At 37.0% G+C, this 17,560-nt stretch overlaps 1 protein-coding gene across 3 annotated transcripts in view; it reads right to left on the bottom strand.

The window, feature by feature from the left end:
* Rabgap1 (RAB GTPase activating protein 1) overlaps positions 1-17,560 on the bottom strand; it is a 123,508-nt gene that overhangs the window by 71,861 nt on the left and 34,087 nt on the right. For all 3 annotated transcript variants that reach the window (XM_076928657.1, XM_034494778.2, XM_034494779.2), the window contains 4 exons: positions 15,989-16,099; positions 15,601-15,667; positions 13,456-13,558; positions 11,356-11,525 (listed from right to left, as the gene is read on the bottom strand). In XM_076928657.1, coding sequence (XP_076784772.1) covers positions 11,356-11,525; positions 13,456-13,558; positions 15,601-15,667; positions 15,989-16,099 — 451 coding nt within the window. The remainder of the gene's footprint in view (positions 1-11,355; positions 11,526-13,455; positions 13,559-15,600; positions 15,668-15,988; positions 16,100-17,560) is intronic.

Genomic DNA, 17,560 nt, shown 5'->3' with positions numbered 1-17,560 from the left:
GCAGAACAGAAGGGGATTAGATCTCCTTTTCCTCCAACAAGGCGGGTTGTGTGCAGCCTTGAAGGAAGAATGTTGTTTTTATATAGATCATTCAGGAGTAATCAAAGATTCTATGGCCAAGGTCCGAGAAAGGCTAGCTAAGAGACAAAGAGAAAGAGGACAGAAGCTAGGGTGGTTCGAGTCATGGTTCAATAAATCTCCCTGGTTTACTACCTTGGTTTCGGCCATAACGGGACCCCTTGTAATCTTGTTTCTATTGCTCACCTTTGGCCCCTACATTCTAAATCGCTTGGTTACATTTGTTAAAGATCATGTTAATACCATACAAGTGCTTATGCTTAAACAACAATATCATGCGGTACACCAAGTTGATAGCTTGTGATTCCAAGATTGGAATCAGCCACAAAGAGAAGGGGGGGGGGGTATGTAGGAATTCGATTAAATTTAAAAAATAACTGCCCCAGGACCCATCCTGGGAGGAACACATTCCTTAATCACAGGACACCAGCTGGATTACCCTGCTGGATTAACATTCAGAGGAAGAAGGGAGAGCTGATTAACATTCCTCAGACCACAGGGAAGAGAACCCATCTGCTGGTGGGGAAGGCCCAGAGGACAGTAGACACATTCCACAGGATGGACTAACCCTTGACACTTACAGATAAGGGAGGTCCTTGCCACCTCATTTTCCAAAGACCAATCAGTTTAAAAGACAGTGTTCTGCCAATCATATTGTGCTTAGTCACTGTCCACCCCTAGAACTGTATAAAACCTGCTCTTACATTTAGCTGGGGGTTCCTCTTGTCTGCGTGCAAGGGAACCCCAGTGCACTGGTTATTATCATTATATTATCATTAAACCTCATGTTTTGGCAGCACACACAAAAAAAAAAAAGTGCCATGTCTGTCTGTGGTGTGTGTGTGTATGTGTGGTGAGGGGAGGGAGGGATGGAGGGACAGAGAGTGTCTGTGTGTGTGTGTGTGTGTGAGAGAGAGAGAGAGAGAGAGAGAGAGAGAGAGAGAGAGAGAGAGAGAGAGAGAGAGAGAGAGAGAGAGAGATATCCCTCACTGAACCTGAATCTCACCATTTCAGCCAGGCTTGCCTTATAGTCTCAAAAATGGTGTTACAGACATGACCATCTTTTTATGTAAGTGCTAGGAATTCAAACTTAGATATTCATGCTTGTTCAGTAGGCACTCTTAGCCACTTAGCCACCTTCCAAATCCCCAAATTTGGTAGATATATACTAGTTTACTGTATATGCATGTACAGACACACAGAACAAACAGGAACAAGCAGACTAGGCTATCAGTTATGGTTATATTAATTACTTATCTCTATGATGTTGGTGATATCACTTATGTTTTTCAGCTGATACTAACTTCATTTGCAAAATAATCATTATGTACATGATTAACTCTATAGTTTATTTGAAAATAAAGAAATTATTATTATGTGTAAGTGCAGATGTTGAAGTTAGAGGGTAATTTTGAGAAGTCAGTTTTCTTCTACTACTATCTAGTCGTTTCTGCCACACTACTAATTGGCTCTATAGCTTCTGGACTATTCTTCTGTCCCTCTCCCCTCTAGCTGTAGGAGTTACAGGATTACAGATGTACATGTCATTTGGCTTTTTTACATGGCATCCAGTAATCAAATATAGGTCTTCAGGCTTGTTTAGGAAGTCTTTGTACCTGCTGAAGCATCTTGTCAGCCCCCAATTCTATAATTTGATATTTCTTTATCTTTTTCTCACTCTTTTTAAAATTTTATCTTAAGTATAGGATAATTTTATATTTGTGTGTCTGTGTATGTGTGTGTGCGCGTGCACGCGATTCCAGATGAGAAGGCTTCTATTCTAAAGAGTTACAGTCATTGAATAAATGTTAGTGAAAAGAAAAACAAGAAGTTTTAAAAACATACACCCCAACTGTTTCCTCATTATTTATGGTGAGCACACACAGACACACACAGACACACACACACACACACACACACACACACACACCAAAACAAAAAAAAAAATTAACAACCCAAAGAAAGACTATACATGTATTTTAAAAATCTGCTTGGTAGTTCTGTTTTCTTTTTAGTCTGATCAGCAAGCAAAAGGGCCAAAAAGTTAAGGTACTGCTTAATTTAAGTAAATCCTGAAGACCCGTTTTTAAATAGACAAAACTAGGATGTCTTTGTGGAAGAATCCTGGCTGACACTCAGAAGGCTGAGAAACTACTGTGTTTACAACCATTTCAGGAAATGTGTCATTTTATGTTTCTAGGTAAGTTTCCTCTTTCATGAGAATGGCAAATATGCTTACTAGACTGCTGTGAAAGTTACATACAACAGACAGTATCCAGTAAAGCTGTAACAGGAATAGATGTAAGCTATTAAGTTACAAAAAAGTGAGATTAATACTATTTGCAAGTATCTAATACTATAAACATGTTTAAATACTTTATAGTTTACATAAAATTAATAGTTTGCTATGAGGGTTATAAAACAGAAAAATGTCTCAATTCACCTTCTACCTACATTTTCCCCACTCCCAATTCTGCCCCACAACCATAACCCCCCACCCCCAAGATCAGACAGACTTATCCAAAAGTAGTAAACTTAAAAAGTATTAGGAAGTTCCTGCCACACTCTCAGCTTTTACACGACTACTTTTTCACAAAGAAAATGTTGGAAATTCAACTGTTTACAACTCTCAGAAAGAAGCATAGAGTAATCCATTAAGCTACTTCATAGGTATAATTTTGGCCAATTTATTCTAACAATTTGTCACTGTAGCCTAAAAAAGTTAAGCTAAAAGTACTAGAATAAAATATATATTTTAACCTCTTCACAGAATTAAAAACTTCCATGAAGACATAGTCTATGGCTCAACCAAAAGAGTAACATTCTTGCAAACCCTGTCTTTAAAAAAAAAGTCTGTATTTTTTACTGTTTGTCTACATGTATGTATGTGTACAACATGCATGCTTGATGTCCACAGAAGCCAGAAACGGGTGCTGGATTACCAGAACTTGAGTTACGGATTGTTGTATGGTTGTAGCTGCCATATGGGTGCTAGAGAGTGCACATGGGTCCTCTGCAAGAACAATATGTGTTCTTAACCATGGAGCCATCTTTTTGACCCAGCAGGCCATACAGTCATTGATTTCAATATAACAGGAAATCCCAAGAAAAAAATACAGTATCAGGGGAGTTATTTTACATCCACTAACACAAGACTGACAAACCAGAACTTTAGTTAAAGAAACTTTTAAACAAGCATACAAGTTTGTACTAAAAACATAATGCAATTAGTTTTTATTTATTGTCTTTTACTCCAGACACTTTTAATTTCATGGGTATAAAGTGACTGAGAGTCCAGAGGAGGGTGCTGGATCCCCTGAAACTGGAGTTGATAGGTGTAAGTCACCAAGTGAGTACTAGGAATTGAACTCGAATCCTCTGGAAGTGCAGACAGTACTCTTAAGGACTGAGACATTTCTCTAGAGTCACTGTAGATACTTTAAGAATTATTCCCCCTTACTCCCTAAATGTGCAATAATGCTTGAGAGCTGGTTTGATTCCCTAGGCGCTGTTCTCCCATCTAAACATGTGTTGGTAGTGTGGCACAGCTTTTATTTCCCAACACTCAGGAAACTGAGGCAGATAGGATTGTGGGTTTGAGGCTGACCTCAAATGAATAAGGCTTTATAAATGGGTAGATGATTAAGTGTTAAACAATTTTCTCATTTTACGACAGAGTTTTCTGGTTTTGTCACATTCCAAGACATTCCATATTGTGTCTCAACTAAAATGCAAAGAATAGCCAATCCAAACTTTACAGAACTTTTCATTAATTTCACAGTAATAGTATGAGGGTGATTCTATTATTGTGGCCAACTTAGAATTCAGTAAAAAAAGAGACAAAGTTGAAGAAAGGTCTTTAAAGTCATAAAACAAGCCACTGGTTAAACCTAGATGGTTGAATTTATGCTAATCTCTTGTTCCTGTGAAACACGGACAATGCTGGAAAGAAACCCTGTTATGACTCTGCTTGGTTTTGTTTAAATATACTCATCAGAACTAATTTGGATATTGTAGTGGTTTGAATATGCTTGGCCTAGCTAATGGCACTATTTGGAGGTATGGCCTTGTTGAGTAGATGTGGTCTTATTGGCGGGGTTCTGGTCTTACTGGAAGAAGTGTCCCACTGTGGGGGTGGGCTTTGAGACCCTCCTCCTAGCTAAGGATGCCAGTCTTCTGTTTGTCTTCAGAGGTGCTGAACTCTCAACTCCTCCTGTGCCATGCTTGCCTGGAAGCTGCCATGCTCCTGCCTTAATAATAATGGAGCGAACCTCTGAACCTGTAAGCTAGGCCCAATTAAATGTTGTCCTTTATAAGAACTGTCTTTGTCATGGTGTCTGTTCACAGCAGTAAAGCCCAAACTAAGACAGCTATAATAGAATCAACATTTATATTGATAGGGCGATGTACACGGAAGTAAACACATAGAATATTTTAATTTAAATTTTGTATAATAGAAAATCAAAGTTACCAGTATGTAAACTCAATTCAACAAATACTGAAATGAATAAAAATAATTACTGATGTTGGGATCAAACAAGTAAGACTTATCCTAAGTGTTGCCGTTTGGTTTTCAGACTCCATTTGATCATATGGTGAAATTAAGTCCAAGTTTCAGGCTTTAGAAGAGCATTCCAGGTGGCTAGCCCCTCCTTATTGTTATTTTGTTTCCCAAACATAATGATTGTTCCTAACAATGAAATGACAAATGATTCTGATTGATAAAAAATTGTAATTTGGGGCTGGAGAGATGGCTCAGTGGTTAAGAGCACTGACTGTTTTTCTAGGGGTCCTGAGTTTAATTCCCAGCAATCACACGGCGGCTCACAACCATCTGTAATAGAATTTGATGCCCTCTTCCAGTGTGTCTGGAGAGAGCAACTGTGTATTCACATACATAAAATAAACCTTAAAACAAAACAAAACTGTGATTTGGCACAGGTATTTGTGGGTTCTGAGCTTAAAACACTGTTATATTCTGGCTAAGAATCATAGTTCAGCTCCCATGTCTGTTCTGTGCCCCTAATAGATCAGTAGGGGACTGAGTACAACACATATGTGTCATCTGCTTAAATACTTACTAAGATGAATGTTCAAAATGCAATGAGCTCCCAAGTTTGTGCTCTTGTCCTAGACTCCTAAGTTTTTGCTGCCTAATTCAAATAAAGATCTTCTTTGCTAGACTCTTGTGACTGCTTGTGTTGTTTTTGATTTTTCAGATCCTGACACTGATGACTGCTATGTTCTAAGTCCTTAGAATAAATCAGTGAATATTGCCTTAGTAGAGATTATAAAATGGCCAATAAACATAAGAGTAAATACATTACATGATATATACTACACCATAAAAAATGACAGGTAGGTATATACATGTCATATTATACACAAACACACATGCACATACATACATGCTCTCTTGTACTAAATGGGGAGGGGAAGGAGAGTGGAGAGATGAGCATTACCCAGGAGAATCCAGGGGAAAGTATTCCAAGAGGGAGTAGCTGATAAGAAACAGCTGAAGACTGAGTCCTTAAGAATGTACCTAGACCTCCCAGGAGCTCTAAACCTGGGCAGTACCTTAGGTAAGGAGACAGTAACACCTGCCCCAAACAGAGAGTAACTGGGACTCACTAGGACCCAGGAAGTCACTCCTGGCCCAGATCGGTTAACCGCAGTAGTAACCCCCCCGGGCCCCCCCCCCCCACACACACAGTTCTGATACAACCAAGATATTAGGAAAGACAGACTCCAGTCAGAGACAGGGCAGGTAGCACTACGGAGATCCAGATGGCAAAAGGCAAGCGCAAGAAAAAAAGCATCAGCAACCCAGGGTACTTGTCATCATTAGAACCTAGTTCTCCCACACAAGAATATCCTGAATTCCCCATTTCACTAGGAAAGCAAGATTCAGATTTAAGATCACTTCTAATGATGATGATAGAGGACTTTAAGAAGGACATAAGTAACACTCTCAAAGAATTTGAGGAGAACACAGGTAAACAGTAGAAGCCCTTAAAGAGGAAACACAAAAATCCCTTAAAGAATTGCAAGAGAACACAACCATACAGGTGAAGGAATTGAACAAAATCATCCAGGACATAAAAATGGAAGTAGAAACAATAAAGAAATCACAAAGGGAGACTACATTAGAGATAGAAAACCTAGGAAAGAAATCAGGAGTCACAGACTCAAACATCACCAACAGAATACAAGAAATCTCAGGTACAGAAGATACCATAGAAAATATTGACACAACTGTCAAAGAAAACACAAAATGCAAAAAGTTCTTAACACAAAACATCCAGGAAATTCAGGACACAATGAGAAGAGGAAACCTAAGGATAATAGGTATAGATGAGAGTGAAGATTCCCAACTTAAAGGGACAATAAATATCTTCAACAAAATTATAAAAGAAAACTTCCCTAATCTAAAGAACGAGATGCCCATAAACATACAAGAAGCCTAGAGAACACAAAATAGACTAGACCAGAAAAGAAATAGCTCCCATCACATAATAATCAAAACACCAAGTGCACAAAACAAAGAAAGAATATTAAATGCAGTAAGGGGAAAAGGCCAAGTAACATATAAAGGCAGACATATCAGAATTATACCAGACTTCTCACCAGATACTATAAAAGGTAGAAGATGCTGGACAGATGTCATACAGACCCTAAGAGAACACAAATACCAGCCCAGCCTACTATACCCAGCAAAACTCTCAATTACCATAGATGGAGAAACCAAGATATTCTATGACAAAACCAAATTTACACAGTATCTTTCTACAAACCCAGCATTAGAAAGGATAATAGCGGGGAAACTTTCATGAAAGGAGGGTAATTATACCCTAGAAAGAGCAAGAAAGTAATCCTCTTCCAACAAATCCAAAAGAAGATAGCAACACAAAGATAATTCCACTTCTAATAACAAAAATAACAGGAAGCAACAATCACTGTTCCTTAATATCTCTTAACATCAAAGGACTCAATCCCCCAATTAAAAGACATAGGCTAATGGACTGGATATGTAAATAGGACCCAGCATTTTGCTGCATACAGGAAACTCAACTCAGTGACAAAGACAGACTCTACCTTAGAGTAAAATGCTAGAAAACAATATTTCAAGCAAATGGTCCTAAGAAACAAGCTGGAATAGCCACTGTAAAATCTTCAGCCCAAGAACACAAAGGGAGGGACTCATGGCTCCACCTGTAGAGGTAGTGGCCATCCCAGGCATCAGTGAAAGTGGATGGCCTTGGTGCCTGAAAGTCTGGATTCCCTAGTATTGAGTAATTCGAGAGCAGGGAGGTGGGAATGAGAAGATGGTGGGAGCACACCCTCATAGTAACAGGAAGAGTGGGGATGAGGTAAAGGGTTTTGGGGGAAAATGGGAGAGGAGATAACAATGAAAGGTAAATAAATAAAATATCCAACTTAAAAAAAAAAACAGATAATGGGTCTGGCAATTGTAGTTGAACACTCGAGACCTTTTGTCAACAATTTATAGCGGGGATTTTGTATAATCCTCAAGGATGAGGTATTGTGGATGAGGCCCATGAAACTTTAAAAAGACTGGTGAAACATACTGTTGCTGAGACAAAGAATGATGCCGACCTGTGAGCTTGTTGAGTGCCCTGACAAGGGTATTGTATTGGACATATGTTCCTGACCCACCTTTGCTTGACTATATCCCAGATGGGACTTGGCTTAAGTTTTTAGACTTAAGTTTTTAGACTTGTGGGATAGAGAATCGAAGAAAGAAACTATGTGTCTTGTATTCTTCTTAAAGGTGCCTAGCTAGTAGGACTCAATCATGTACCGGTCTAGAAATCAATCCAATATGAAAAATAACAGTCTACTTTTGAAAGACTGGATCTGGACTTTGTCAGGAACATATTTGGAACTTTGCTGTAGCTCGCTATGATGTTAGGATAGCAAGAGATAATGCTGGGACAGGATCTGGAATTCAAACAAGGGTTAGTGCATGTTTTAAGGCTCTTTTAAAAATTGATTTTTAAAAATTGGTTTTGTCTCTCCTACAGCATTTATTTTAAGTTGCATTAACTGTATAATTTCCAATTATGTTAGTGTGTTGAAACCTGGCATGTCTGTTTATGGGGGTCTATCAACCAGCTTTTATCTTACTGCTCTGAGTATTAGAAAACCTTGATTCTCTGAAAAAAAAGCTTGAAAGTGCTGAAGAAGTGAGTTAGGCTTTAAGCAGAAGCAAGAGGGTAGCAGGCTTGATTACTGCTGGTATAACAGCTTTAATTTCATTAATTGCTAGCACCACTGCTTCTGCAATAGCATTGATATAAGGAGTTAAGACAACTATTTTTGGTAACCATCTAGCAAAAAAAATATTAATAATGTACTGAGCATACAAAAGGATTTATATAGATATCTGGAACAACGAATGTTGTTCTATAACCCATTCAAATTATCTGAAGGAGGTTCAAGGTTCAAGAGTTAGAAGCCATCCCAAGTGTCATGACAAATATCATTGGAGTAGTGTTACTTTTGAAATTCACAATGATTGTCATTATAATTAGAAAAAAGTTTAAAGACACCTGTAGGATATTTGGCATAATCCTAACACCTCTTTGGGTGTGTTAACTTTACATAATGAGATTATGAATTTAAAGAATGCTGCTCTGTTGACCTTTGATGCTGCAGATAATTCTGATAAAATTATCCATGGCCCGAGTTCAGTATTTCCATTTTGGACAAACTTCAGGAATGGCATATATAGCTTGATCAGGCTAGCCCTTCTTGTCCTGGGAATACTTTTATTTCTGCCCATCGTGTTAAAGCTTACCTTTAACAACATCAACATGTTGGCAGGTAAAGTACATGGCTTAAACCTGAAAATGGACCCCCAGACAAAGTTATTAAATTAACAGGCTGGCAAGCCAAGGATGGGTAAGATTCTCACAGAGACTTACCAACCTAAGACAGAAGTGCATTGCCTTTGATAATGCATATTCCATGATGGGTAAGGAAAGCATTCTTATCAGAATGACCTAAAACAAGCTCAGTTTTGTTAATGAAATAAAAAAGGGGGAGAGCTGGAGAGCCTTTGGGGCTGCTTGGCAAGAAACTGACATGGGCCAAGGACAAGGAAGTAGGCTTCAAGTAGGAATCTGACATTAGACTAGAACAAAGAAGTAATTTCAGGTAGGAGTCTAAATTGTAGGCTACAACAAAGAAGTAATTTTAGACAGGATTCTAAATTTTAGACTAGAACAAGGAAGTAGGCTTCAGACATGAAAATGACCTTGGGCTATTATAGGGAAGTAGGCTCAGATACTTTGGTCATTCTGATAAGCCTTTAGAAACAGTGATCACAAGAGTGTTCATATAACTGGGTTTAATGCCTTGCTTTTTCTTTGACTATTTGTGTTTACTGTATTGCTTGTTCCTCGACTATTTGCATCTATTGTATTGCTAGACCGTCAAACTAGAACTGACCTTATTACATGCATATAATCAAAATGGTATAAAAGCATAAAGGAAGAGGAAATATAGGATAGGAGGTTTTAGGGAGGCAAAATGGGGAAAGGGGATGACATCTGTACTGTAAAGAAATAAAATATCCAATTATAAAAAGGTTTAAAAAAAGAGAGAGAGAAAGGAAAAAAAGAACGTACCTAGAACAGACTGTGCCAGGAAAAGGAAGAGAAAAACATATTTGTGGGACCTAGGAGGCCGTACATCAGTAACAGTCTTATAAGGATTTTGGATTGGAAAAAAAAAAGAAAGAGTAAGTTTTGGCTCTTAACAAATAAGAATAAAAAGGGGTTTGGAGTAAAAAAAAAAAGAAAAATATGACTTGACCTAAAGCAGACATGTTTAGAACAGGTCATAGGGGATAAACACAGAAACAGAGAGATGACTAAAAAGTCTCATGACATAGGTGAGAAATGATGGCAATGAATTCAGGTGCAGAGAAGTAGTCAGACTTAGGATATGTCTTGAAGGTAAACAGAGTTTCCTCAAGCAATGGAAATGGGGGCAGAAGGAATAAGAGAGTAAAATCGTGGGCCTAAGAAAATATTTAATAATAGCCATGAATTGCAAGACTAAACACAGACAGGTAAGTATAGCCTTTGAGGATGGGGTAGGTCTGAGATGTCAGAAATGAAGAGACGAATAGGTATTTAAGGAGAAAGAAGAGATCACATATGTCAAATGCTGCAGAAAGGTAAAAACAAATGAGAACTCAGATTAGCAATTTAGGTCAACTAGGACCATGACTTTTTTCCAGGAAAGTAGCTACACAGGAAAGAGATGGGGCTGATGCTGAGGGTCAGTGGTAGAGTAATTGCTCAACAAGAAGAATAAAGAAGGGTGAAGGAAGAAAAGGAAAAGAAATAAGAGAGGAGAAACAATGGTGGTGGTGGTGGGGGGGGGGGCAAGGAGACAACAGCAATGGCAGAAGTAGCCACAAAGAAATTAAAAAAAAAAAAAAGAACTAATATATGGTGGGAAAATTGAGAGCCAAGGAAAGCTAAAGAACACAATATATTTTAGTTACTGCCATCACAGAAAAGACAAAGCAATTGACTCCTGTAAGAGTTAACTGCCATCTAAAAAAAAGAATACAACAGAATGTCAACTGTCAGAAATAATTAATCTGAAATTACAACACAGACAAATCAAGAGGAAGATGTTACTCACTGTTCCTTAAGGATCATTCAGTGTATATTATGCTCAACTGTATCAAAGAAAATCTGCTCAAAAAATAACAAAAATTTCAGGAAAGAACAAAAAACACTAAAACAAAAGAAAAGCTCACTAAAGAATTAGCTGGACATTCCAGAAATAAAAAATGCAAATACAAAATTAAAAACCAAAACAAAACAAAAACCCAAATCAAACAAACAAAAAGTACCCCCCCAAAACCAAAAAACTCTTTCAATAGACATAGTAGTAGACTGAAAAAGTAAAAAGAACCTTATATTAAGTGTAAACACCATATTGAATGAAATGAAATAAAGCTATGTTTGTATAAAGACGTAGAAGAACACTCTTTTATCAGATCCAAAACTTGAGGAATGCTAAATGTTCTTCAGGATGAGGTCAAATGAGGATATGAACAACCCGGGAGCTTTAGAAAAGATGAAGATTATCCAATGTGAGCAAAAATTAGGAGATGATCTCCCTTAATACACTAAAAATGCATATGGCTGTTTGAAAGCTCTAACAACACATCATCAACCAGCCTCAGGTGTGATCCCCCTTTGTTATCCTCTTGGCACCCTGGTGAAGTACCTGCTTCAGTTTCAGAAAGAAGTTTTCAGTAGTGCTCCGTTTGCTGAAGGGCCAGAATAACCTTTCATTAGGTGAACACACACGAACTTTTGTCTCTAAAAGAAATCGAACAGGTTCCTGTACTTCAGTTATCACTAAATCCACAGCTGTTGTCATGAATAGCACTTTGTCTAGAGAGAAACAAGAGAGAGAAAAAAGATGAAAATATATCAGTTAAGTAATCAATACTTAATATAAGTATTCAAGATATCTTAAGGTCAACCATAAAAGTTCTGTCAGTAAACCAGACAAGTAACTGAAATCATTTTCCACTGAGAATTCTGAGTCTAGGTAGGATCCCCAAGGTAGGAGTAGAAACAGCAGTATAGCAGTAGAAAATGTATTGTCAGGATGTCTGCAAAAGTGCTCTAAGTCTCTTAGTCACTTTTACAAATACTGTAAATGCTCAAGTTCTAAATGTGGTTAATAATAACTTTTGACCTAGAACTCACAGAGATCTGCCTGCCTCAGCCTCCAGAGTGCTCTACCATACCCAGGAGGGCATCCCATTCTTTAGAGCTATCTGTTTATACCCTTTATCCATTTATATTTAACATAACAGCTGAAGAGAAATAGCATTCAGTAAAATAGTTAACTGCACATAGCATCATATTTTCAAGATAGAATACATACTATCCATAAAGGCCAATCAGGAGGTAAAAACTGTTTTGGGTTTTGTTTTTTCCCTCCATCCCTCTATTTATTTATTTATTTATTTATTTATTTATTTATTTATTTATTTATTTATTTATTACTTAACAAAATCTACCTGCCTTTGCCTCCTGAGTGCTGTGACTAAAGGTTTGTAGCACCATGCTTGGATGAGAAAAGTTGTTTATGTGGTATTGAGTAGGCGACTTAGAAAAATATTCCTACAAAAACTATCTTTGAAGCAACTTAAGAAACAGCTATGCTGGGCAGTAGTGATGCACACCTTTAGTCCCAGCACTTGGGAGGCAGAGGCAGGCGGATTTCTGAGTTTGAGGCCAGTCTGGTCTACAGAGTAAGTTCCAGGACAGCCAGGGATACACAGAGAAACCCTGTCTCGGAAAAAAAAAAAAAAAAAAAAAAAGAAACAGCTATGATTCTCTTTGTGGGAATGAACTATAGCAGACTGACTTTTCTCTCCTATATAACCCTTTTGAATTTTTAACCATATATGCAGGGATTATCTCTATAAAACTAAGTTTTAGAAGTCTACTTATAAGAAATAAGAGAGGCCAGCAATGATGGCTCAGGAGGGAAAGGTGCCTGCCACCTCGCCTGATGACTGGAAATCAGTTCCTAGAATGACTCTGAAAGAAGAGGACCAACTCTCACTGACCTCCACATGCACCCTGGCTAACACTACCCTCCCCAATACACACACACACACACACACACACACACACACACACACACACACAATGAAAAAAGGGAAGGAAAAAAGCAAGAGAGGAGAAGAAAAGGAAAATAAACAATCAAAAATTTTATTGTTTTAAAGTTAAATTTAGCAAGAAACTCACAAATTATTCAAATTATTTGTTTCACCAAGATTTCCTAACTTAAAAAAAATGTGTATGTCAAAAATGTCTATGACCAGGCCAGGTGTGGTGGTGAGCAGTATTAACCTCAGCACTTGAAAGATAAGACAAGAAGATCTCAGCGAATTTGAGGTAAGTCTGGTCTACCAGTAAGTAAGTAAGTTAAGTAAGTAAGTAAGTAAGTAAGTACGTATGTAAGTAAGTGAATTTAAGGTAAGTTTCAGGACAGCAAGGGCTACTCATAGAACATGTCTTAAAACCCCAAATCCCAAACTAAAAAGTATCAGTATGATCTCAGGGCTCTAGTTGCATTTCAGTGGTTAAAAGGACTTGCTGTTCTTTTGGAAGACCCAAGTTTAATTCCCAGCACTCATACTGCAGCATAATTATCTGTAACTGCAGTTTCAAGAGATTTGACACTCTCTTCTGACCTCTGTTGGCACCAGGCATAAAGGTGTTGTGCAGACATACATTTAGCCAAAACATTCATACATATAAAATAAAAATGAGTAAGTCCTAAAAACAAAATCTGCACTACCTTTAGGAGTTTCTTCATTCACAACTTGAAAATGTGGGGATTTTGGATTCCAGCTTCCAGTAATAACATATGACTTTCCATCTGAACTTTTGCCCATAGACTCCTAAAGAAAAGAGTAAACATAAACCTTAACACCAAAGTCAGCTAACCCTCATCTTGAAGCTTTTAAAAACTAGAAGTTCAAAATACATAACTTTAATAAGGATTGTACTGAGTTTATAATCAATGTATGTATGTATGTATGTATGTATGTATGTATGTGACAGAAGTCTCCAAAATATATACTGAAAGAATACAGGAATCTACAGTCCAGCAAAGACTTTACATTTCAAGTTACCCACAACAACTGCTGTGGTCTTTTCCACATTCCACACTGTTGGAGAGTTCTATGCTAGGAAAAAGGGGGATGACAGTGTCTCAAAATCAATGAAGACGGAGTAATTGAAAACTGATTTGACGTGTATCAGAAAAACCAGCAGTTGCAACCAAGTTTTACTAATTGCAGACCACCTGAAAATGACTTAAATAGACTGAGTCCATGTGAAAAGTCCAAATGACCATGTTATATCCCAAATTAACCGACTGCCTCCTGTAATAGCTTCAACTTTGAAGGTGTTTATGAAGCACCAGTGTATTGACATTAATGGTATCTCTTCTGATTCAAGGGACAAAGACAAATTATGCTACAAAAGCATAAATCCAGACTATTGCATTTGTCTCTGCAACCATCAACTTAAAAGCTTCCTCAGGATGCCAGCACACTCATTCCAGAGGAGAGAATACAGTGAGTTGTTTGCCTTCCTTCCAAGTTCACCACTGCAGATACAGTAATTACTCACACTTGAAATTGCTTGGCCTTCTCTGGGATGAAACAGCAAACCATTAATGAAATCTGAATGGCCCTCTAAAACCTTATATTCATTTCTATCTTGATGATCTGAAATAAATAAACCTAATTTTCATATTAGCAACTGAAGTACAAAATTTGGTTAGTGGAGGACATGACTCAAGGCTAGTTTCTGGACTCCTATGCTATTAATAATGACTCTGAGATGAGACAATTTATAGTGTTTAATATTCAATTCTTTCCATGTCTTTTCTTCCGGACATGTCAACAGCCAAATAAACACAGCCACTATAGTCAAGTAGATTTATTGATTCTCTAGCATCAAAGGTATCATATACTACTACATGCACCATCCATAGTGTAGACAGCTTTTTGTGTGGCATCTTGCTTCGTATTTTATGTTGAAACTCAAAAGACAACAAAACCGCCTTCTACTAAACAGTATTGTGAAACAGAGAAGGCATTGATGTATGCTGCCTTGAGTAAAGCTGCTCAAGTATTAGAGGTTTGTTTAAAGGCAGAGAGAGGAGCATGTGAATGACTATAGTTAAGATTAACACATCAATTATTTGCATAACTGGTACTAAAGTTATGTATAAGATAAATGTATATAAATCATTGGTGAAATTTATAATTTTTAGTTTTGCAAATAATGGTTTTCATATACTAGCAATAATAATATCTCCTACTACTTGCATTATATTTTTATTTCCTTTTTTTAAATTTGATTTTTTTTTTTAATAAGGTCTTACTGTGTGATTGCCTCTAATTCCCAAGGGATATTATAGGCATATGCTACAATTACTCCTAGTTGGGTTTTGTTGTTGTTTTGATTTTTTTGAGACAGTGTTTCTCTGTATAGTCCTGGCTGTCCTGGAACTTACTCTATATAGACCAGGCTGAACTCAGAGATCTGCCTGCCTCTGCTTCCCAAGTGCTTGGATTAAATGCATGTGCCACTGTGCCTGGGTCCTACTTGTAAAATAAAGAACATAACAGTTTGATTCTTACATCAATCCTACCTAGTAAGTAAACATAAAATATTATTTCCACTACACAGGTCAAGACACCAAGGCTGACCTACACATTCAAGGTCAGACCTGTAAATCCCATGTCAGGAATAAGAAAATTCCCTTATCTTTACACGAACACTTTTATATGTGTTTATATATATGACATGTTTTGAGTCTAATGTAATAAAGTAAATCAATATACTAACAAAATAGAAATAGTTTACAGACTTCTAATAAAAACCAACCACAACCAAAAGAACCCACAACAAGAAAAAAAAATCTCACCAAATCCAACAAGTGCATATCACTATTTCGGACATCTTTTCCTGGGCTAAGGAGAAGACCAAAGCACCTGTTAAAAAAAAAGAACTGACATAAACTTGTGGTAAAACTAACAACATAACTTAAAACCAATAATGTCATAATAATCATCACCTTTACCTGAGCTAAGCAAATTTTGTCTTTTTATTATCACATACTAGAGATCAACAATATTAACTAAAGACTTATGAGAGTGATTTCAAGAATAAGAAACACTACAATAAGCACAAAAGAGTTACCAAGAGGTCAATATATTTTGAAAGTAAAATTGTAATATGGTCTATGACTACTCTATTAGACAGATAAAAAACAAAGCTCATATTTAAGCTAAACGTAAAGAAAAAAAGTTTACCTTTCAATGGCAAGCTCTTTGTTAGCTGTTTGCTGCACACAGATGACAATCTTCTTATCAATTCCCTGGCGAAGTTTAAAGCATTGCCTGTCCTTGTCTTTGGGAACAGCACTGTAAGAAGGCCAACATATTTTATTAATATTGGTAACAATTATCTTGTCAGATACGATGATAACAAAGATCTTAAATTTCTGATTCTTTCCTTTGGTTTACAAGTAATAGCAAAAAAGAAAATAGAACTGATTGTGAATAACAGGATAAAAAAAAAAAGGTGACCAATTTCTTATGGCCTAGCCATGACAAGTTACTATTCTTAGGTAGTGCTGACCTTATGTTATTAATACTAATGTTGTTGTTATTAAAACAAGAAAAGGAGCTAATAAATACCAGCTTAATAAAGATTAAAAAGCCACTTTACAAAAATAATCACCAAATGTCCCATATACTCTCTAGCTCTAGGGGTACTTTTCTCAAAGGTAACAGTGTTAGAGGTGACCATCCATCATGTACCAAGTCTTATCACTTTAAAACACTAACTTAATGGCAACAGAGCTATTGGTAGATAAAATAACAAGTAGCTGAAAATTGTTACGTATTTATCATTTAGATACTATCTTGAAGTGCATGTGCATTTGTGTGATTTGCCAATCTAATATTCTGTAACACTTTCATTACATAGCAAAGGAATCTACAAATGATAAACATGATCAAAGACAAATTTTACACTCCAAACTGTTAAAATATTTCTGGCAGACAATATCATTTTCAGCTGCCCTTATGTATCTTATTTAAAATACATACATACATACATACATACATACACACACACACACACACACACACATACACATATACACACACTGTTCTGCCTGTATGTATGCCTGCATGTCAGAAGAGGGCACCAGATGTCATTATAGATGAATGTGAGACACCAGATGGTTGCTGTAAATTGAACTTAGGACTTTGGAACAGCAGAGGTCTTAAGCTTCTGTGGCATCTCTCAAGCCAATACCTTAGTTTCTTTTGGCCTAAGGATTGTTAAGGATGAGTAAACTCTCATCAGTTTCAAACAATAATGAGCTGAGTAAGATACAACTCAGAAGTACAGTGCTTGCCTAATATGCCTTGGGTTCAATCTTCAGTGCCACACATAACAATACAACTGAGTAAAAGTCACCTAATGCAGAACTGTTTGGTCTGCATTAATAAGAAGCAAAATGTAAAGTGTAATCAGTGTGAGTTCACTCTATTGAACACCGGAGGCCAATTTGTATTTCTTGTAACTATGTTACTTTTACATTTAATCCTCACCATATACCTGAAAGAGACAGGATGAAGACTTAACCTTGGGAAGCTGAGGCACAATTTTAACTGGTTGAGTTGCTTGTAAGATTAAATGAGACCAAACCAATCAATCAAGCAGGCAGGTAAACAGCCAGGCAACCAACCAGAACCAATCATCATGAAAGTTTCTCAGGAATAAGTTTTTACAAGTTGCTTGGTAATTATAACAATATAAGACTGATTTCTTTTTTCTAGTAATAAAACTGGCCACCAGATGGCATTGCAATT

Source organism: Arvicanthis niloticus, chromosome 2 (assembly GCF_011762505.2).
Source record: "Arvicanthis niloticus isolate mArvNil1 chromosome 2, mArvNil1.pat.X, whole genome shotgun sequence".
Lineage (NCBI taxonomy): Eukaryota > Metazoa > Chordata > Mammalia > Rodentia > Muridae > Arvicanthis > Arvicanthis niloticus.
Note: the sequence above shows the minus strand (reverse complement) of the source record. Positions and strands in the feature narration are given on the sequence as shown.